Source organism: Felis catus, chromosome D1 (genome assembly GCF_018350175.1).
Source record: "Felis catus isolate Fca126 chromosome D1, F.catus_Fca126_mat1.0, whole genome shotgun sequence".
NCBI lineage: Eukaryota > Metazoa > Chordata > Mammalia > Carnivora > Felidae > Felis > Felis catus.
Window position 1 is genome coordinate 27,517,823 of NC_058377.1, and position 23,708 is coordinate 27,541,530.

The 23,708-nt window shown below is 43.7% G+C and overlaps 1 protein-coding gene and 1 long non-coding RNA gene across 10 annotated transcripts in view; both read right to left on the minus strand.

The window, feature by feature from the left end:
• Positions 1-788: 788 nt before the first annotated feature.
• LOC109491895 lies at positions 789-11,427 on the minus strand. Its single transcript, XR_002145476.2, has 2 exons — positions 2,246-11,427; positions 789-1,944 (listed from the first exon to the last, which is right to left on the minus strand). It is a non-coding gene; the product is annotated as an uncharacterized LOC109491895 (long non-coding RNA).
• A 2,477-nt stretch (positions 11,428-13,904) lies between these two features.
• SNX19 (sorting nexin 19) overlaps positions 13,905-23,708 on the minus strand; it is a 47,265-nt gene continuing 37,461 nt past the window's right edge. For 3 of the 9 annotated variants that reach the window (XM_045038537.1, XM_003992580.6, XM_045038536.1), the window contains one exon: positions 21,957-23,503. In XM_045038537.1, coding sequence (XP_044894472.1) covers positions 23,371-23,503 — 133 coding nt within the window. In that variant the 3' untranslated portion in view covers positions 21,957-23,370. Of the gene's footprint in view, positions 14,051-14,266; positions 18,949-21,956; positions 23,504-23,708 lie in introns of those variants that run through there. The other 6 variants (XR_006586132.1, XM_045038533.1, XM_045038531.1 and 3 more) reach the window with 6 other exon arrangements.

Sequence of the window (23,708 nt, forward strand, 5' to 3'; positions counted from 1 at the left end):
TTTTGAGTGACTGATTGACCCAAGACCAGAGTCAGAGAGACCAGAAGGAGATTAGCTAGGTAAGGGGACAGTAGTCTGAGTGGGTGCAGTAATCAGCATATGATTCAGTGTCTTTGTGAATTTCAGTTCTCCCTCCAGGAAAGGAAAGGGATTTTGTGAGTGTCCACTGTGAGCTGGACACTTCACTTATATCATTCACTTATGTGCCTATAGAAAGTGTGTGTGAGCGGTCTAACTGTACTCATCTTATTTGTAGGTAACTGAGGTTCTGTCAACCTTGGTGGCTGGCCTCCAGTCATGGAGGAGTAAATAAATGGCAAAGCCCGGGTCTGTGTGACCCCCGTTCTTCCTCTCTTTATGGTAAAACGTCACATGCAATCTGGTGAACCATCAGTCCCTATCAGCTTTGGGTCTCTGGCAAACCTACAGAAAACAAACCTCTGCTATTTTTGGTGTCCCATGATAAACACACACAGAGCAGGAAGCTGCTATTCCTCTGGGACACAACTGCTCCCCTGCAGAGTGCTGGGCACACACAGGCCACTCAGGGCCAGTTCTCTTTCATCTCCGGCCCCAGACCCCCAGGTCCTGCAGCCGCCCCAAGTCCTGCAGCCTTCCAGGTGAGCTGAACCTTCACATATCACTCTGGTTAGACATTTGTTCAGTTATTCTTTTCCACACTCAGTTGTGTTTTATGTTCAACTTGAATCTGGGTTCAAAGTATTTCACGAGGTGGTCTTGGATAATAAACTAAAGAGATCAAGAAAAGCAGGGACATTCAAAACAAATTGGGCCTCAAATCATATAATTTTATGTCATGGTTAAGTCTACAAATACATTCTTGTGTTGCCTTTCCTCTCTGCTTGGGGTCATCATAATACCTCCTTGTTTTTTTAAGTGAGTTTCTGGATATTTATCCCTAAGGCCTGTGCCTTTGAGTTTTGATGCCGTATTTCCCCTGACCCTCCTAGAATCCTCTCTTCCCAGGCTACAACATTTTCCACATCTTCTCATTTCCGTTAGTCCATGGCTGTCCCTCTCCGTAAAGGTGTCCCCATCCCTCCACCATCCCCTGACTCCCAGAAAGAAAGACACTTCTCAGAGCACAATTTCAGTCCAAACTTCGGGAATCCACAGAGTTTGTGATGGATAGTGGTGTGGGTAATTTGGGTTCTGTACAGCACAATGAGAATTCTCATCAATTTAGTCCTCATGAGAAGATGGCATTCTGCCCCTCGTCAACACCAGTGGCAAACAAACAATACCAACAAACCCTCTACTTGAGTTCTTTTGGGAAAAAGAAAATTAAAAGGAGAAGGCCTTAAGGAACATTTTCACCCTCAAAATTGAAGTATTTAGCACTGGAAGTACAGCCATTCCTTATGTTCCCGGGTTCCTTGGGCTATTTCTACAAGATCTCAATGTTGAGATAGTTGTTAGAAGTTGTTAGGGTAGTCATTTGGACGTATGACAAAAGAAGATTTTATACAATAGTCTGGGCAAGTTCTAGGCAAGAGGAGAAATCTGCTTTAAACCCAAAGGAATAAATTTCTAATGGTAGAAAATTTAGGTACCACGCTAGCAGTGGGTGAAAAATTTTGTACAGGAGGCTCCTGCCTCCCAAGCATTCCAGTTTTGTTCTTAGGTGATCCAGACCTTCAGAATTTTCTATCACTTCCATGTAGTTTGTATAAAGGATACAAAGAGTACATGGAGCAGTGGAGATTTGACCCTCCCTAACTCTCAGCGCAAACAGTTGAGCAATTATCTTCAGCAGTAGTGACCATTCCTGTAGGAACAACGGAAGGGGAGGGGGATTGACTGGGCATTGGCAGATCCTTGAAAACAGGGGCTTGAGTGTTGGAGTCATCAGGGTGCCCTCAGCACAGGGCCGGGGCACTGTGAGACATCTCTGTACGTGTGCTGGCTTCCTCACCAATGAATCTGCAATGGAAAAGAATCAAACCCAAGATCATGGATTCTACCTCTCCAACAAGCAAAAATATGAACAGGGAGAAAGAATATTCTCAATAGAGTTTTCTCCCCAATACCACCAGTTTTTATAAGCATTTCCCCAAGATCCCACAGCCTTCTTGACTCCCCAAAGCTGTAGTGCCATACGAAGCTTCTGTTTTCCAGGCCACAGATGGTATTATTCTCATTTCTCTCTCCTTATTTATTCCATAAAGATTTGGGAGAGAGAGTAAATGTAGGTGAAAGTTATGAGCTTTAGCATCAAACACACCTGGTTCCCTTCGTGGCTCCATCACTTGCCAGCCATGAAATCTTGTGAAAATCCTTTAATAACACACAGCCCCTTCTTTACCTGTAAAGAAATGATAGCACAGATTACCCCAGAAGATCGCTGTATAGACACTGGGGATGGGGGTGGGGGTGGGCAGGTCCTGTGTTCATCACATCACTCAGGGATTCAGGCTAAGGCAGGTCCCATATTGAAGGCAGCTGAGCCGAAAGGAAAAGAGAGTTCTGAGGGGTCTCTCATTAGCCCTGTAAATGGGTAACAGGCCCATTTATGTCTGTTTGGAACCAGTCACATGGTGCTACCCACCACAAAAGACTTGGGAAGTGCTATTCCCACGAGTGCCAGGAAGGCAGAGAGCCGGAAATATTTGGCAATTAGTACCATGTGTAAAGTACCTTGCACTATGACCGGCATGTTCCGAATGCTCCAACCATGTGAGCTGTATTTTAGTTTGGATCTGTTATATATAAAATGATGTTTATGTATCACTTTAGTATATCCCAAATTGTTAAAGGCTAGTAAGTAATTCATGTATGATGTTCTCCCTTTCAGAAGTACCTACAGTTTAAAAAAATGTTTTTTAATGTTTATATATTTTTGAGACACAGACAGAAGTGAGCAGGGGAGGGGCAGAGAGAGAGGGAGACACAGAATCCAAAGCAGGCTCCAGGCTCTGAGCTGTCAGCACAGAGCCTGACACAGGGCTTGAACTCACGAACTGTGAGATCATGACCTGAGCTGAAGTCGGATGCTTAACTGCCTAAGCCACCCAGGTGCCCCAGAAGTACTTACAGTTTAACAGAAGACTCTTAGAGACATGATATTACAATTCAAGAAATGAATCTTGCCAGGAACTCACGGTAGAAGGAGTCAGGTTTCCTGGGTAGCATGTGAGTAAAGCAGCCAGGGGTGACATTTGCCGTGTGGCACAGGGCACCTGAGTTCTTTGCTTCAGGCCTGGGAATTACTTACCATTTGTTCATTTGTTCATTTTATTCATTTATTTTTTCATTTTTGCCTGCTTCGAGGCGCCAGGCACCAGGGACATGTTATTGAAGAAAGCATGGATGCTACCTTCACAAGCTTCCATTTGGTAGGAAACACTGAGCTACAACAATAAAAATGAGTAAATATACAGCAAGTAGATGGTGAGGTGTTTCATCTATGAATGAAGTAAGGGGTATCTGACGTTCCAGTGCTATGGACAGTGGAGGTGTTGCCATTTTATTTGGGGTGGACAGAAAAGGAATCCAGGGAGCAGACTCTGTGGAGATGTAGGAGAAGAGCATTCCGGACAAGGATGCTGGGACCAGCAAGCGCCATGGCTCTGAGAGGAGAACCTTCTGGGCCCAAGGGGAGAGCAGAATGGTGGAAAGAACAGGAATAGGGAACTGGGGCACCAGGGCTTTAGTCTTGGCTCTGCTGCTGGTTTGCAATGGTTCCAGGAGCAATATGCTTGTGAAGATGGGCTGGGAGCTAGACTGCCCCGGTTTGGTCCCCGCTTTGCCTCTTACTAATGAGATGAGCTGGGCAAGTACCTTAACCTCCCTAAGCATCCGTTGCCCCATCTGCCAATATGGGGGAAGCCTCACGCTTCATGCCCTTTCTGGGACAATTAAATGGGTTAATTCACATGGAGCATTGAAATCAGGGCCTCACTCCCGGAGAGCCCTCTTTGAAGTTAGCTGTTTCTATTAGGGCAAGTTGCTTCCCTTCCGTGGGGGTTCAGTAGCATTATCTGGAGAGATGGTCTCTCTAGGCTCTCAACTCTAAGATTCTTTGGAAATCTGATGCTAATTTACATGTTATTCTTTGGACTATTTTGCATGTCATTTGTTCCATTCTCACAGATTGTTTGCTGTTTTGTTTAGTTTAGTTTAGTTTTGTTTTGTTTTTTACAGTCCTGCCCCCATCACAGTCCTCTTACTGGATGTAACTTCTTTCCAGTGTTGCTGAGCCTGGGGTCCTTCATTTGTTGTTGCTAGACTTCCACTTCTCTCTGCCTCACTGGTGGGCTGTATTCCTTCCCGGAACTTTACATACTTCAGTACACTTAGTTGATTAAAAACATTCTTTCCATAAATTTCAAGTATACTGGCAACAATTTTTGTAGCAGAAACTTTGAAAAAATGAGATTTCAGGCTGTTTTCTGTTTGGAGACTAAGCATCTGGGGAAAATGCCATTTTAAATAAGGGTACATCAAGTCACAGACACTCATGGATGGCCCTCCCTGCAACATCGTCCCAGATACCAACAAAGCACTGCACAGCCAGCCTAACTGCCTGTACCCAGCCATAATGCTTGTACAGCAGTGCATTTGAAAGTCTCTCTTATTCTCTAGAACTCATGGCGTACTGCATGCTCCTTCAGTGCTGGTGACCAATTAGTGCTCATTTGAGAAGAACAGGGGGTTTTAGAGTAAATACTAAAACCAGAGATCCAACATCTCTTTCTGTGAATGCAGCAGCCTGTGTGAGAACCCCTGTTTTATAGGCCCTCTGGATCACAGAGTGAATGCATGAACTGGGTACCAGTGATGCTGGGCTTGCCTTCCCCAGCCAGGAGGTCAATCCTCAAAGCGCTCAGAGTAAATCATGCTGGTGAAAAGTGGAGAGCATGTAGTATGATCAGAAAGCCCAGATAGAGTGCCGGCACCACCGTTTTTGGGTCATGTGGCCTGGGTCTCCTATTTCTCATCTGTAAAACATGAACGCATACCTTTGTTTTGATAAATAAATGAAAATATGTACTTTTGTACCTTGGTGACTTATTATCTTGCATAAATAATGTATATATTTGTCTTGTTAAATAAATATATGGCTGTTCTTCAATTTTAGATCTTAACAAGTCCATGTCCTAATGAGTTTATTTTACTTCTTGGTCAGGGAGGAAAGAGAGAGAACAATGGTGGCTAATGGTGACTTCAGGTCAAGCTAAAACACAGCAGAAGGTGGATATTGGTCCTGTGTCTCCCCTAGCCCTCCTTCCCCCTTGGTAGTTCTTTATCTTCTTTATCTCCAAATGAGCACAGATTTATGCACCTGTAATAAATACATGTATTAGTGACACCATTGGTCTTTGCAATGCTCCCTTTTCAGAGCATTTTGACCACAAAGCCTATAAAGGGACATTTGGACAGGATCTGCAAGCCCCACCTGCCTGGTGTCTGTGTCTTCATCCAGCTCCACTTCCTAACACTACTCACTTACACAAGAGCCCCACTCACCCACTAGGCTATTTTCTGCCTCACTGCCTTTGCCCTGGCTGCCCCTCTGCCCGTCCAAATCTTTACCAACATGACTCCTATTCAGCTCTGATACTGTCTAGAATCACCAGGAATCCTTCACCGATCCATCAGGCTGGTGAAGTCCTCCCCGCATGTGCATCTGTGTGCACCTCCAGACCTCCACTTCCCTCCTCAACCTGTGACTTTCTGATTATGTGTCCTTCCCTATACCCTTCCCCAACCTGCAGACAATGAATTTGTTCAGGACATGAGTTTTGTCTTTCTTATTCCTGAATCCTATGCCCACTTGGCACTCCTGAATCTTAAGTTATGTTGTTAGAACACATGGAACGTCGAGGAAGCCTTTGGGGCAAAAAGAGTAAGTGATTTCCTTCAAGCCCTCCCAGCAAAATAGCATGGCAGCTGGAACTAGAACCCATGAATTCTGGTTTCTCACCTAGTTTTTCCATTGAATCAGGCTGGCTAGAGCTTGGCTTTACCTCTCAGGGTCGGGTAGCAATGTTTGGCTGGGACAGCCTAGCATCCCACATAGGGATTACTCGCAGTCGGCAGGGGTGCTATGTGTCCCCCAACCAGGACATTCACAGCCCCGACTAAACCGGAACCGCTTCCTTCTTGATGGTTAAGGCAACAGCGCCACCTCCTGGCCTCACTGCCACTTGTAACTGGATTTGAGAGGTCTTGGGCGTCCTCTTGTGGGCTTTGAGAGGATGCAGCGCAAAAGCAACTTTGTTATCCCCAGGTCATGCTGGTTATCCCCAGGTCACTTCCACCTTTGATGTTTGAATTATTCTGTGAACTTGTGCATTGTAACCAAGCCTAGAGAGGAAGGCTTAGAACAACTTAGGATGCAGACAACCAGAGGCATATAAGTTGCCATTCATAGGTGACATGACAGGCTCCCTTGTGGCATAATGTCTAGAGAGCTCCTCTAAGTGGCACAATGTCTAGAGAGCTCTTCTAAGTGGCACATACAGCAGTGAAAATGGTGGTAGGTGGCATGGAAAGAATTGTGGAGAATGATGGGAAGGAATGGGTAGTGAAAAGAAGTGGAAGGAAGGCAAGTGGATGCTACTCTGACCCACACACCCTCCTCCAAGACTGAAATCACTAACAAGGCCATTTAAGAAAATCTGGCCAGAGTGCAAAAAACTTTTTCTGAGAACGAGTTCCGCAGCATTTCCAGTTACCCCTGTTTGAACTGTTCAGGAACATACTCAGCCCCTGAGTCTTCTCTCTGTTCTGTCGTGTTATTGACAATCATTGACGGCCCTGGCTGGAGCTCAGCTTCAGCTCCTGTGTCAGCCATGTAAGAATCTCAGTGTCTTGGGAACGTGAGCCCAACTTGAAATACACTTCCTTGAAAGGCTTATTTTGTTTTGGGATAAGTCTCATGCCAATCTGTCCTGCCAAGAAATTATTGCTGTTGAACTGTTGGTTTTCATTGCTGTCAAACATAATCTTACAAGAAGAGCAAGGTGGCAGCCACCCTCGAGGGCCACCTGGGAGAGGAGATCTGGATGGGATTTTCTCAGAACCCTCCGGGGAATTAGAAAAGAAAAAGGAAAAGGAAAACCTAGAATGGCTGTGGTCTGATGAATACTGACACTCATGGTCAGCTGAACCACCCACCAGTGGCAGTGAGTAGTTCCAGTCCATTTTCAATGACCTAGAACCAGCATTACTCAGGTGCCTGAAGGAGAAGGCCAGATGAAGACCTGGAACTCAGCTGCAGCTTAGCTTTGGGCAAATGCTTAGATTTCTTCTTTATTCCAAAAGAATATGTCCTGCAGTGTCCTGCCTAACACACAAAGGTTGGGAAGAATAAAGCAACAATGTACAGCATTCAATATTTGTCCAGATCTGGGCTACTGGGCTACTGCAGAAGGGACACTGGACAAAATCAGTGTTGATGCTTCCTTTGCAGTAATGCCTCTAAAAACACTCGGAAGCATGAAGAGGTAAACTTTTATGCGACTTGTCTTATTCTCTTGACTGTTTTGATTCTATAAAAATTATTCAAGTGCAAAACCAGTAGAAAATTGGTAACTCAGAATTCGTTCAGAAGAGTTGTCACATCAGGCCACATTCTAGGAAGAGTTAACAATTAGAAGTCAAAGATTTTAACTTTTCCAGTGCTTATGCCATTTATGTTTCCCTCCCTGGGACTCAGTTTCTTACTCTGTACAGTTGAGAGTTGACCTCCTTTGAAGTACCTTTATAGTTCTGATGCTTTTTGGTTCTTTGAAAGGAAGCCTTATGTTATCCCACAGCAGACCACATGTCACATCATTGTCCAGAATGGTCCCCACTTCTCAGGGAAATGTTTGCTCATTCATTTTCCCATCCATTTGGTCAACAAGTATTGAATACCTACAATATTCCTGATACCACCATAGGTACTGAGAACAAGCTGTGAATAAAGTCAGGTCTTGGCCCTCATGGAACTTGCATTCTTATGGGGACCATACAATAAAAAAAATACATAGTGTAATGTACTATTCTATACTATACTATACTATACTAATATGATGTCAGTCAGTAATTAGGTGCTGTGATGAAGAATAAGGCAAGACAAGGCATATGGGATGAGGAGTGCTATCTTTTAGACATGGTGGCCAGGAAAGTCCTCTCTGAGAAAGTGGCCTTTGGACAGAGACAATGGAGTGAGAGAGGTGGCCACCTGGAGGTCCAGGGAAAGATATGCCAGGCAGAAGGAAGAGCAAGTGCAAAGGCCTGATGCTAGCATGCCCAGTGTGTTGGAGGAAGGTAAAGAAATGGGGAAATTAGGACATGAGGCTATATTGCTGGCTTCTATCTTAGGTTTTGTTGCTAAGTGTGATGGGAAGCCATTGGAGAGGTCATACATTCTTAAGAGTCAATGCTGTGAGCCCTCTGCTAGGCATGGGAAATTCTGAGAGATAAAACACAGCCTCTGTGCTGAAGGGCCTTCCAACAAACATGCTCTAACCCTCGTGCATGATGGTAAGGGACTGGGAAGCTGGTGTGTGCCAAGGGTCGCGTGAAAGGAATAGACACTGGTTCTGAAGGAGCCCCAGAGACTGGAGGCTGCAGCACTCAGACGCCTCACTCAGCAGGAGGAATCAATCAAGTGTGCACCTGGAAGAAAAGGTGGACTAAGAAGAGGAAGACTCTTTAGTCCAGGAAGGAATGAGCGACAGGAGGAGGCAGGAGCATGCAGGGCTTGTTTGGAAAATGGCTTGGTTGTAACAAAAGTCGCAGAGCAGAGCCATAGGAAGTAAGTGGGTGAACAGGCTACCAATGAGAAAAGGACCCCCCTTTCTGGGTGGGAAGGTGTTTCTCTTCATCCCTAAAGATAGTTCACGATCAAAGTAGTTATGACTCTGATGGCCTTTATTACTCTATGAGAGGGGAAATGGTTTCCCCTTGGGGCCTCATCCTCTCCAAGTGCTGAAAGGGATGGTTGCCTCATAGGCCACCAGGCCCCACCTGCCCTGTGGTCAGCAATCCTGCCCTCGCAGGCCCAGGAAAGTAAGGATGGCAGTTTAGCCCTACCTTGAGTACCCTTTCACCTAGCGAATTGCTGCTCTCTGCATTCTGACCAAGCCTTTCAGGTACTCCAGGGCCTCTCCACCAGGGATCACCCTCCTGCAAACCAACAGGACTTATAACAAAAATGAGCCTCTCTGTACCTCAGCTTATGTTTTCCTGGGTTTACTCCTGGATGAGAAGCTTTGCAAGACCCTAATTTACTAGTGCATAGATTGGCATCTTGGACCTCAAATTGTGTGTCCACTGAGAACCGTGGGTGAGAAATACTCACGGGGCCAGATTCTGACCATGCCTGCCAGCAGCAAACTGGTGCCTGCCTGCTGCCACTGTCTATGAGATAATGTCTCTCCATTTTGGGATTGTGACATAGCTACATCAGACCTCCACGGCGAGTACTCACATTCCAGGCCTGAGACCAGTGTGACAGCAGAGAAACCTGAGCCTTGAGGGGACATTCTCAGGCTCAAAAATCACAAACCCGACAGGGAAAGGCATTTGATCAGAAAATGACACCATTCAGGTTATTTTAATGCCCTGGATTTGTGCTGCCCTTTAAGTGGAGCCCCTTCTGTCACAGGACTTTGGTGCCAAGTGACCCTGGCAGATGACTTTCACTTGTTTTTAACTGTAGAGCAAGGTCACGTCTGGTCTGGGTGTGCTATGAGGGGTCCAGACTGTGGACAAGAGGGCAAGCCCTGGTTCAGGTCTGTGTCTTCCATATACAAAATGTGCAGTCAGACAGTGGCATGGGCCTGGTTCTGAGGCTTTGTGGAAGCCAGCCCAGGTGAGAGCAAAGGGGAACTCTCTCCCCTCCCCAGCCCCTGCTCCTCCCTCCACAGAAAACCCTTGCTCAGTCACTGTGGTATTAAATGCCATCCAGGCAATTCTCTGATCATCCTCAATTTGCAACAAAGAGGTTAGGACAATTGCCAACCACTGGAAGGGTACACTATCAGTCCATCAAACAATCAATTCACGAATCAAGATCTGTTTATGTACCTGCTATTGACTGAGCATTTTGCCATGTGCAACAGAGAATACAAGCCTGCACACAACATAGTCTGCACTCTCAAGGAGTATATAATGAAAATATGAAAAAACAATACTTGTTCTCAGAAAGCCAAAAATGGTCAAATATTGAATCATCTGGTGCTGATGATAACTACAGTTGGAAGGGAAAGAAGAGAGACTATCCCAGAAAAGGCCTAGAGGTAGTAGTGAGCATGCTCCCATTGTAGTGAGCATTCCGAAACCCTTTGATCTCTTAGGACTGAAGGTAGAAGATCCTTTCCCCGGAGGAGTGGGAGAGTCTGCCTTCAGGCTGTCAGTAGTATTGCATGAGAGTGATTGGTTTATAACTTTTAAAAAGTTAAGAGCAGTGGAGGGCAGCGTGGTTTAATGGTGGAAGGACTAAACAGAGTCCAGGAGACATTAGTTCTAGACCTCTCTGTTTAAGAGAGGCTCTGGATGAGATTTGCACTTAAACGTTGTCAGCTTTAGGTTTTCTTCTGTATAATAAGGATAATATTGGTGTAGGGCAGCAGAAACATCACTGAGCTAAAAGTTGGAAGACCCAAGTTCTAGTCTTGGTTTTGCCAATGATGACAAACAATTAAGATGCTTTGTGTGCTAGAAGTTCTTCTAAGCATCTAAATGCATTAACTCATTTAGTCCCTTCCCCCATCCAGTTTCTGTGATGAAAGTACCATTATTATTCCAATTTAATAGATGAGGAAACTGAGGCATGAAGATTTTAAATAATTTACCTACAGACACAGAGCTAATCAGTGGCAGAGCTAGGATTCTCACCTGGACGTCTACTAGCAGAGCCATTTTCTTAATCCTGGTTCTTTTGCCTCCTGAAAACATGGGCAGAATCTTGGGCAAGAGACAAACTCTGTGTATTTCAGCTTCCTCTTCAGTAAAATGGGGATGCCAATAACTTCCCAAAGTATCTTAAAAAGTGATTTTCAAGATCTAAATAAGATATTGTATATGAAATACTTTGTGATTTAGAAAGTCCTATATATGTGTCAAGTATTACATCCCTCAAAGGAATAATGAGAAGATAAAAAGAGATGGTTCACAGAAAATAATCTGGAAAATGAAAAACGAAATGGTGTACTTTGATGATCCTAAGAAATGTTGATTGGAGATGAATAGGTCTTTGGATTCCTTGAAAATTTGGGGATGTAGTTTTTCCTTAAATCTGTATGGTATTCTTAAACAATTTAATTTTGGCAGGCTTAAAGATGGAAAATGTAGGATGGGAACTTTGTATCCTAGGGCCCAGAGAAAGGCAAGACATTCCACTCAGAAAGAGTATGTCAAAGCTTCCTTCCTTCCTTCCTTCCTTCCTTCCTTCCTTCCTTCCTTCCCTCCCTCCCTCCCTCCCTCCCTCCCTCCCTCCCTCCCTCCCTCCTTCCTTCCCTCCCTCCCTCCCTCCCTCCCTCCCTCCTTCCTTCCTTCCTTCCCTCCCTCCCTCCCTCCTTCCTTCCTTCCTTCCTTCCTTCCTTCCTCAAATTGAGACCCAAATGAAGTGAAAGAAAATCTCTATTGAGATAAAAGTCAAGATGAAATATAATCATTCATTCATTTTCATGACAAACCATTTAGAAAGCATCATCACTGTTCCAGAAACTGGTCTCAAACTGGAAGACAGCCTTTGCTGTCTAATGGATGTTGCAGAGCTGAACAGGGTCTTACCTATTATCCAGTCCAACCTTTCTGTATGGAGGAAACATCAGTCCAGGAAAGTAAAGAGATTTGTCCAAGATCACTGTGACCATGACTAGAAGCCAGCTCTTTCAATGCCCAAATATGTTCCTTCCCATTTTGTTGCTTCTCTTTGCCTGAGTTTGGGGTGATTGGGAATTTGTTCAAGGTCCATATCATGCCCTTGTGACAATTCCAAAGGATGAAGTGGTCATTTTTTAAAGCTAATCTTTGGAATGTTTATTTCTCTGCCTTTACATGCCTGAAGAGTTGAACAGGCACCATCTATATGGGCCTCATGGATACTATTAATCACCTGTTTTCCTGTGGGAAGGAGTACTGCCCTTTAAGATTGAAATCTGCTCCCATTTATGGTGCTGTGCGTTCCTGTGAGCTGAAACAATCAATTACAACAATGCATCCCAGGAGGCTGACTTTCTGCTCCCCTCCTTCTCTGCCTTCTCTTTTCCCACACTGAGGGCAGAGACTTCCCCCACAGACAGGAAGATACTTCAAATCCTTTAGTGTTATGGCTCCCTCCCACTTTTGCTCAGCATTTTGAACAACGCATAATGTAATAAGAAAGGGGCGAAGCCCTTTCACCACAAGCTAGGTTGGGGATTGGAGAGTATGTCTGTTAGGGGGGAAGAAAGCAAAACCCTTTTTTGAGCCCAGAATTCATCTGATTCCTCCTGTGGTGATAAAGAGGCTCCTTCGCCCCAGCAACCAAGAAGTTCCAGCTGGCTATGTGCTTATGAGATGGGTCATGTGTTTAAGAGCTGTCAGTGTGGGGTCTGCTTCTTGGGACATTTCCACCTCAGATCAGACAGTCTTAAAGGGTGTTAGAGTCAGGTGGTGGCTGGTTACCATGGCAACAGGCCCACAGGAGTCCCCAAGGTTCAGATGAAGCCTGCTGCCACTACAAAATTCACACAAGATACCCTCTCTGGTATCAAACTGAGAAGTTGGTATACTTTGATGGCAGAGGGGAGGTCGGGGCCAGACACAGGCCAAGGGCCCCACCTTTGCTTACATGGAACTTGGGTTAGTCAAATGGGTTTTGCTCTATTTTGTGTGTAGGAAGATGGAAAGAAAATTGCCAGATGGCAGTAAGGATTCCAAGACTACCAGAAGGAAAGAAAACTGTTACTCATTGACACAAGAAGGCTGCCAAGTTCATTTATGGATCAAGCAACTGTGTACAGGCAAAGTCTGTCACAAGCTTATGTGGAGAGGACAGAGGAACTTGACAAGCTTTCTGAGAATCTATGAGATGACAGCATAAGGAGAAAATAGGGAGGTGCCATGGTGTAATGCTTAATGCTGGAGAGACTGTAATAAACATGACAATCAGCTTCAAGGGGTTTACAGCTCAGTTAGGAAGACAGGCAGTCATCTGATAAGGCACAGGTTAGAATGGACATTTTAGGTGCTTCTCAATGAAGCTAGCTGGGTATGTTTCAAGCAAGTTGTGCTGAGTCCAGCCAACTTAAGAGAAACTTTTAATTACATTTTATTTTTTGAAAAGGAGCTTCTTTATTACATATTATCAGTGTGGGTAGGTAAAAGGCATATAGTACTATGAACAACAGATGCAATTAGCAAGTGTTTTGCCTTTCACCTATCCTCCTTCCCATCTGAGCACTTAGTCACTAGTTTTCAGACAGTTTCTCCAGGAGGGAAAGCTCATAGAGGTAATTTGAGGGAGAGGAGAGCTTTAGCAATATACTCAGAGGCAGTTTTTTTTTTTTTAATTTTTTTTTCAACGTTTATTTATTTTTGGGACAGAGAGAGACAGAGCATGAACGGGGGAGGGGCAGAGAGAGAGGGAGACACAGAATCGGAAACAGGCTCCAGGCTCTGAGCCATCAGCCCAGAGCCCGACGCGGGGCTCGAACTCACGGACAGCGAGATCGTGACCTGGCTGAAGTCGGACGCTCAACCGACTGCGCCACCCAGGCGCCCCTCTCAGAGGCAGTTTTTATATTTTTTAGTGCCTGAACAGTTTTTACACCAGATTTTCCATGGAGGGCTCAGAAAGTCCCTAAATTCTCTGAGTCTCAGAATCTGGACTTAAAATCAGACTAAACTGTTTAGTTGTGTATCTTAGCTCGAGCTGCCATAAGAAAATACCACACACTGGGTGACTTGAACAATAGCAATTTATTTCTCACGGTTCTGGAGGCTGGAAGTCCAAGATCAAGGTGCCCACAGGTGGGTTTCCTTCTAAAGCCTCTGCTCTTGGTTTGCAGGTGTCCCAGCTTCTCACTATGTGCTCACATGACCTGTTCTTCATGTGCATGAGGAAAGAGAAAACTGTGTTGTCTTTTCTTCATGTAAGGGCACTAATCCCATCATGGGGCACCACCCTCATTACCTGATCTAAATCTAATTACTTCCCAAAGGCTCCACCTCCTAATACCATCACATTGGGGACTAGGGCTTCAACATATGAATTTTGGGAAGACACAAACATTTAGTCCATAACATTGTACAAACAGCTTGGGACATGGAAAGAATTTATCAAAATGTTTAATTTCAGGATTGGTGGTTATTCTGATTTCACAAGAGGGGACAGTAGGGCAATCTTCCTCCTAGAATATCGACTGTGAGTCAAGTATAAGAAATATCATGTTTAAGATTTCCATGGAACCTTAAGTTGCTGTCCATATTAATTTATCAAAAAGACAACTGGACTAGTGGGGCAGCCAAGTCAAACCCATGAAGATTGGTAAGCTGACATAGGAAAAAAAATTAAAGATGAGGAAAAGCAGCTTTGGAGCTGCACACACAATAAAGAGAAATGACAGAAATATGAAGTTTTTTGAAAAGGTTTCTTGTTTTTTCTTGTTATTTACTTTAGTGTTTAAGAAAAGGGTTTCAGAAACAATATAGAGAAGAAATAGGCTTAGGCAAACTATTGGTCCAATGCTGCCTGCTATGAACAAAACTAGAAGAAAAAAAAAATTTCTATTACATGGGAAAAATCCACAGAAACTCTAATCTTATAACTCAGGTCATTCCACCCCAACAGTGGGCATTCTTCCATATCCAAAACCTTGCTGAAACACAAGCTCTTGCCTCAATCCTCTCCAGATTGCTAAAAGAAGGTGCATAGCCCTGCTCTTCAAGCATTAATGCCTCAGATGTTACTTCTGTATCCGCACATGCACACTTATCACCCCTCTTACTTGTCCAGACAAGCTCCTTCCTGGTAAATGTCACATGCCACCCATGAGCCCCCATCTGTGCAAGGTAAACCCCTGTACATGGGGACGACTTCTGCTTCAAACATTAGAACAACACCTTTCTCTATCTCATCCAAACAGATCACCAAAAAAATTTTTTGGGTCTTCATCCATATGCAGGATGTACAAAGCTGTCTGGAACTGATCTGGTATTAATTATGCAGTGCACAACACTGGAATAAGTGGTTAATCCCAATGAGGTTTACACTGGAGAGCGACCAACCTGCCCCTGGGTGGATACAGAACCAATCTTGGCTCCAGAGACTATTCCACATCATGTGTTGTGCAAATGTTAACTGGCACCAGAATGGACTTCATTCCATAGCAGATGGGATCCTTTTTATGCAGACCTAGTCTAAGATAATATATGACCCAAGCACTATATTGTCTAGAGTTTCCTTCTTTTCATGAAATACATCATTGTTTTAATTCTCAGACTGAACTTCCTCCTGTGCTCCTTTACCTGCTGTTGCCCTCTTTCAAATCATGGCCTGGAGGCCCTTTCTGGGGCCCCCAAAACAGCAGGTGATTTTATCCCCTCAGGGCCAACATGTTGTCCTGCCGTTAATCCAGATGTCTTAGATTCGTTAGTTTTCATTCCTATGGCAGCTGCCTAGTTTTGATCTGTTGTGTTTGGGCAAATAGTTGCAGCAGGAAATGTGGTGGGGAAGATAGCAAACACCTGTAAGAACGAGGAGGAATTTATGCTATCCTTTCTTTTCTTCAAGGTTATTACTTTGTCTTTGAAGAGTTTTCCTTGTAGGATCTTAGACATGGCTTAGATATGCTGTTAGAGAAGGTCTGAAGTAAAGAATTTTAAATCTGGGACCAAAGGATTTCCAAGATTATTTTAGAGCAGTCAGGTAGCAAACCAATTGTTCTCCTCATGGTAATTGCTTTCTTACAAATTTGTGTCTGGGGCAGGAAAGAGTTGAGAATATTTCCTGTGATTGCTTGTTTTGTTTTCTGATCCAGTAGGTGAAGGTGGGGACTAGAAAGTAGACAGGGTATGTTTTGTACTTTTGTGACTGGAGGATTTTAAAAATATCTTCAAATCAGGACTAATTTTCTTTAAAAAGCTTACAGTTTTAGCACCTTATGGTCCACATAGACTGCAAACAGTACTGTTATAAAACTGTGTGGATTTTGGCATGGGAAATATAAAGACCAACTTCTTTCATTTTATATTTGTTATTGAATAAAGATATAAGGTCAGAAAAATGAAAATGTGCTTCCCCTTTGTCCCTCTCTCACATCTCTGTGCCCAGTAAACTCTTTATTAACATATTTCACCTTCTAAAAGTATTACAAGCATAATCTTCTTTAGTTAAATAAGCCTCAGTATTTATTATTTTGTATCTATTATGCACTACCTATAGGGAGGCTGAAGCATAGGGATATAATGGGAATAAAATGGATATATGTTTCTTGCCCTTGAAGAATTCATCTCTTACTGAGGACCCCATAAAATGCACATTGACCTTGATCACATTGAGAAGTGTAAGTAACTCAGAAGGAGAAAGAATTTTGATTGGCACAATCAGATAAAGCTCCTTGGAGAAGGTGAAACTTGAATTGGCCTTGACAGAGGGTGCCCACCTGTGCACAGCTGGATGAAAGAACAGGGGCCAAAGGACAGAAGCTGGAGAGAACAGGATGCAGGCCCCTTGATTTCTGGGAAGCCATCTCATCCAACCTTCTGCGAAACCATCTCCATAATACATTCTCTTTCCCAGCAGAAGTCCTATTGCCAACCAAGCCCACGTGACTCTCCCAGAGCCATATGAAGCCTTAATGAAAGGTACCCTCAGTATTCTTGAATCATTTGTGTTTACAGATGACAGGAGGCAAACTTTTGCCACAAGTACAGGAAGCTGGAAAGGAACTGGCTTGCCATCAGTTTGAATTTGGACTCCATGTTAGTATTGGTAAAGAATGTAAACTCCAGAAGGACTTTTTAAGTTTTTTTTTTTTTCTTAATAAGGTCAATCCTCCCTAAAGGCAAGATATGAAATGCAGACATTTTGCTAAATCTTTGCTAATCTTTCTGATGCTACTGGGGCAGGATGATTCTCCAACAACGGTGCACAGGCAAAAGGGCCAATCACCTGAGCTTTAAGATGCCCAAATCCAAGGCAACCCAGAACAGAGAAGTCACAGCTTCTGCAGACATACTAGAGCCTTTCTTTGCAATCACAGACTTGTGGGTTAATCTTGTTTGGCCTTTGCCCTCATTGATGAATGCAAGTGTCTGAAAGTACAATTATAGCTATAGCTCTCCATTGCTCATAATAATAGGCTGCAACAGTCATACGGAACATAAGGGGAAGGGGGAAAAAAAAAGCCAAAGTAGGAATTTAGATATCTGACACAGACTTACCTTCTTAATCATTACAACACCCTAATACTACAATTAGCTTGCAGTTCCTAAACAAATTCTGGTAACAAGGAGGTCTATTTTGAGTTAAAACGAGTAGATAATTGTCACTTAAAGAAATGTTAGTTCTAAGTTTGGATCCTGATACTATTTTTTTCCTTCCCAAACTTTCACATCCCAGAAACAGTGTGCTAGTGACTTCTACAGAAGCACTTGTAGGTAAGGTTTGAAGAGTCAAGATGTGGAGAGAAAACAGATTTTGTCATGTGGAACAGACATCAGACAGGAGTTCTCTGGATACAGCTGCATGCTTCTTTTCATTTCCAAGAAAGCAGAGTTCAAGTGCATTCTCAGACCAGAGACAGGTGAGAGATGTAGGGAGGCGGCAAGAAGGCTCGGCAAGTCTGAGAATAGCACAGTGTATCTGCCAAGATGGCTGTCAGTGCCCGCATTTCCTCCGCCAAATCAGCATTGCCCCGGCTTCCAACCCTGTTGCTGTTAGGTCACTACAGGAAAACAGCTCTGATGATTTTCACTTGCTCGACACATTTTTTTTTTTTCTTCTTTCTTTTTTAAACAGGCCAGTGATGTCTTTGTGTAATAAATACTGGACAAGTCTTAGGCTATGGAAGTAGTATTTGGGGTAGTCTCCCCTTACTGGCTGTCTTCTGAGAAACACTGCTGTGTGTAGCATTTCTCATCCTTTACACCACAGAATGGTGGGGGTTTGTTAGCAGAAATTCCCCCTGCAATGGTTTCATTCTCTTGTCCACAAAGGCAGTGAAAGCAACTACTGCCCTGTTATTTCTGGCACTCTCAGTGGAAAGGAAATGGAGATGCCAAGTGATGGAAGAGCTTGCCCAGTTGGGCCTTTAACTACAAAAGCATCATGGTTTCCTTTCCTCCCCAATTAACCACTCCTGCCCCTGGTTGGTTCCCATTCCCATTTGCATCCAGCAGGGTTGGCTAACCTTCCTTTCCTCCTCCTGGGAAAACACATATTGCCCCAGTGCAAAGAAGACCAAGATAAACGGCCCCAAGAGGGCTGGGGAACTGAGGCTTGCTAGAGGACAGTGTGGCTCCATGGTATGTGAAGCAAGGCATCTCCAACTGTCCCTCAGACAGCAGGACAGCAGGATAATAACACCACTGATGTTTCTATAGCATAGCTCTTGTGTTTTATAAAGCTTGTTCTTACAATTCACTTCTCAAAATGGTTGTATTTGTCCCTTTTTCTGAGAGAGAAATTTAAGTCTCAGTGAAGCTAAGTTACCTGACCACATCTTCACAGCTGATTAAGTGACAGAGCTAGGTTTCAGTCAGGCTGTTGTCACTTCAGCTCATTATACTCTATAGATCCTGAAGCCACCTTATATGTAAGAAAGAGTAGGAACAGACTCGAAGAAATTAAGGAGGGTCAGAAGATGACGGAGACAGGGGTCAAATCCAAGGGGCAGGACTAAGAAAGGCTGTTTACCTTTTATACCACCATGTGTCCCGTAAGCAGGAACTGTTAATTTTGATGAGAAATACTCCTCTGGAAGATTCCTCAACAATTCCCCACTGTGTAGAGGGAGAACAGCACCAGGTTCCTGAGCATGTCACACTAGACAGGCCCTCTCCCAGCACCCCCTCTCTCCATCCCCCTCCCCGCAGCCTGCGCTCCCACTGTGCTGTGCCACTTGTAGCTCTCCATGGCTTTAACTTTAAATTTCTTGATTGTAGTAAAACACACATAATGTAAAATTTGCCATCTTACCCACTTTCAGTGTACAGCTCAGTAGTGTCACATCAACTGATACTGTTGTAAACCAGATCCCCAGGACTTTTCATTTTCTAACACTAACACCCCGTACCCATTACACATTCCCCATCCTCCTCTCTAGTCCCTGACAACCACATTTCTACTGTTTCTGTGAGGCTGACCACTCTAGGTACCTTGGATACACGGGATCATGTTATTTGTCTTCCTGTGATGACTGTCTTTGCACACATTGTTCCCTCCATCTGGACACCTTCCCCATGTTTTCACTGGCTAATTCTCATGAATCTTTCAGGAGTCAATTCAGATATTATTATCTCAGGCTTTCCTTGGTCCTCCACTCTCAATTAAGTGCCCTTCCTAAATATTTAGTAGTGGATTAATCACACTCGATGAAGAGTTGCCCATGTTCTAATCCCTTGATACTCAGCATGTCGTAGAAGATCCACATTCTCAATGGCATACATTGGGGAGCTTGTTAAAAATGTAGCATATTCTTTAACAAGATCCCAGCTGAATCACACGGACATTGAAGTTTGATAAGCACTGTTCTAACTCATTAGACAGGAGGTCTGCAAATGACTCGTGGGCCACATCTGGTCAGCTACCTGTTTTTGTAAATAAAGTTTTGTTGGAACATAGCCACAGTCATCTCTGTATGTATTGTCTATGGCTGCTTTTGTGCCACAATGGAAGAGCTCAGTAGTTGCAAAAGAGACCACCATATGGCCACAAAGCCTGTATTCATTCTCTGCTCCTTTACCGAAAAGTTTGCACACTTCTTTACTAGATTGTAAGCTCCTTAAAAGTGAGAACCTGGTCTTATTTTGCTTTGTAAGAAGAAACATAGACTAGTGTAATGGTTATGCATGTAGGGTTGAGGGTAGACTGGCAAGATCTGTATCTAGGCTCTGCCATTTCCTTGCAAGTGACTGGGCAACTCACAATCTCTCTGTGCCTTGTGTTCCTCATCTATAAAATGGGGACATATAACAGAACCTACTTTACAAGGTTGATTAAATAAGTTAATGTAGATGAAGTGCTCCAAGTGGTCCTTCAGCAAATATTCTCTCTTACCTGGTACTATATATTTTTAGTGCCATGGGGGTTTGTTGATTTTGTAACAGATGATAGAATACTATTAACACACATTCTCTGTTCCTTCCTTGCTAACATTTTAGGTATTAACTTTCCTAGGGGGTGATCTCCTCTCTGGTGGGGTAAATACTATTGCAAGCCAACCAGGTAATGCCATTTTCAGTGACCGTGGACTGGCTCAGGGTGAACAGTTCTGGCCAGTGAGTCATGAGCATTCTTGAAGGACTTCTGAGAAAAGGTTTCTTCATTCTTTAAAAGAAAACATGGGGGCTCCTGGGTGGCTCAGACAGTTGAGCATCCAACCTTGGCTCAGCTCATGATCTCACAGTTTGTGAGTTTGAGCCCTGGTCAAGCTCTGTGCTGACAGTTCAGAGCCTGGAGCCTGCTTGGGATTGTGTCTCCTTCTCTCTCTGCCCCTCCTCGACTTGTGCTCTCTCAAAAATAAATAAATGTTAGAAAAGAAAAGAAAAGAAAAGAAAAGAAAAGAAAAGAAAAGAAAAGAAAACAGATGGAAGAGGTGCCCCTGTTCTTTCACATTTTATGTATGAATGTGATGCCCCAAACTGCAGCAACCATGAAGGCAGGCAGTCTGAGAACAGAAAAAACATGTTTATGATGGCAGAAAAGAAAGATGGGAATATTCTGGGCCCTTTATGGGGTCAGAGTTGCTGAATCCATCAATCCCTGTGGCTTACCTACTCAGGTACTGATCTTATGGAAGAAAATAAATTTTCCTATTAGTTTCCTTTCAGTCCAAAGCATCCTGACTCATATAGCCAGGGACCATGTTTATACATATTTTACTCTACCCAGAACCTAACAACTGTTGTTGGGTATTAGGAGCAACTGGAAATGAACGTGCTGGGTAGGGCAAAAGAAAATTCAGGAATGTTCTGGGTTAGTGCAGACCCAATTTTTCATTGCCTTTTATCATTCAGCCAACAGCAACTTTTCCTGATACCTGTGGCTCTCTCCCAAATGCTGATCTCCCTTGCAGTCTGTCCCTTCTACCCAAACTTGACAGGTTATTTCAAGATCAGATGGGCTTTGATTATTTCCTTGGTGATATCCATTATTTCCCTTCTGGGCAGGAGGATCTGAAGACAATTCATGTTTTGGGACATAGAAAACAGGGATGGGATCTCTTACGTAAAATGAAATACAATGGCAGTGTCAAAAGATTCCTTAGATGTTACAGCCACAAGGATTTTATGGTGTGTCAGCTTATGGACTGGCTTTTATGACATATGAGCCAGAACTAGTAGCAGAGATTCAAAGCAATATAGGTGGCTAAGTACCTGTGAGGGTAAAGTATGAAGAGAGAAGGGTAGCAGAAATGAGCTGGCCACCTGTACCTATCCCAAAGAGCATCCGGCCCTGTAGTTGAAAAAGGTGAAGGATCCACTTCAATATGTGAGACTGGAACCCCTGTAATCCTGCAAATACGTAATTACTAAAGCTAGAAATGCTGAGTTCTTTCTGCCTGTGAGTGTCCAGGGCGAAAGAAGTTTTGGAGCCATAAAGTCGCTGTAACAATCAAATTTTAAGGCTAGAAGGTGCCATGAGACATGATCTCATTCATCTCCTTGTCCTTAGGCAATAATAGCCTAACTAAAGCCTTCTGATTACAGCAGAACACATTTTATAGGTAAAAGCCTCCCAAGGGGTATTTTAAAAAAAAAAAAAAAAAGTAAAAGATTACACAACTTTCTCCCATAAACCACTTTAATTTTGTGTATATCATCTACTTCCGAGTCTAAGGGAACCTGACACTTGTTCTAGATCCATCTCCTTGCTGTCTTACCCCAAGATCCCCTTCTAAATGGGAGGATCCATAATTCAGTGACAGCAGGGCACTAATAGGCAAGTGCAAAGCTAAAGGGATGAGGGGGGACAAAGGTCTCCCAGTGACCCCCTTAAACCCTGTCAGCTACTCACATGAATTTAATGTATAGTACTTCCCTTGTGACTTTCTGTCTGCCTCTTTCCTACCAACAATTTCTCTTAATTGTTCCATTCTTCTAAGACACTAGTGTCTGATATAGTACCTTTGCCTCCATCTTCAAGTGTTCCTAAAGGCTAATTATAATCTTAAAGAACAGTACTTCCTGTTTAAAGCATTTTGTGGTAATCAATCCATTGCAGGTTTGCTAATATTATCGGTTCAAGTTAAAAGTCCCCTGCCTGTGAAAAAGTCCTCTACCTGTGAAAAGAGAAGCCCTGTACTTCCCCTGGGTTCCCTCCTCTTTGGGCACATTCCCAGGCACAGAGCAGGAGCAAACCTTTCCCTTCCCTTTGGAAGCACTGGGCTGACTAAGCAACTTGCCATATGATTCTGCTGAAGGAAGACAGAGAGAAGTTCACAAAGACCAAAACTCAACTGTTCTTGGAGAGGGGTTAGGAGGAAAGCTAATAAATAAAATCTGATGCAACTCCTTTCAGGAAAGGGTGTGGAGGGTGGGGTGGATCTACCCAGAAGCTTTAGCAGTCCACTTTGAAGTCTTCTGAACAGGAAAAGTGTAGCCACCCATGGAAGCAGCCTTCAATGATATCCTCCCTAGGACTGATGTGTTGGGAAATAGCCCATCAGCAAAAAGTCCCTTGAGAAATGTTTTCCCTCCTTCTTCTGGAATTGTTGAGAAACTAGATAGAACTCAGAGGATCTGGCTTTCAAGGGTGGACCTGAATGAATTTTCAGTTTCTTAGTGGGAACAGAGAGCTCTAGAAGATTGTCTACTCCTCCAAGAAATCTGGTTACCAGTTTTCTCTTGGTCCATCTACAACTTATGTTAATGGATTAGGAACATGTATATACAGGGCCAGGCTCCTGTCAAACAACCTTAGGAAGGAGGGCAAAGAGGAGGCAAAAGGGGCTCATTCTTCTACCTCACGGATTCCTTTTCCACTAGTAACAATCCAAACATTACAAAAAAAGGTATGGAAATGGATACGCATGTGATTGGTACATATTTCTCCCATCACCTGCTACAAATGGAGTAGAGCTAGGGAAGAACTGTGCCCCTTCTGAGTTACAGCCCAGTTTCAGAGAGCACAGGTTTCCTGACTGGTCATGGGGTGGGAGAACAACTCTCCTAGCCTTCAAAGAATGAGCAAATAACCTATGGCTAAGGGGAGACACCCATTCTCCTGGGGTTGCCTGGGGTATCTGAGGCAGAGGTGGTTACGGTAGACTCCTCAACAGAGGCACTGAGATCCAAGAATTCCAGGATGATGTCCCAAAGGCAGTAAATCAAATGCCTGAAACAAATGGACAAAACAACTTAGAGGAGGGTCTGGCTCGGTCAACAGACACCAGATCCCTGTTTATGACATTTATTCTCCCTTCCCCTCCTTGCCCATTACTGATATTCTTAGTGAACTCTAAATTTCAATAGCTTGATGAAGCCTCCACCATGAAATAAAAGTTTGCGAATAAAGGTTATGACCGCAAGAGAGGTAGAAA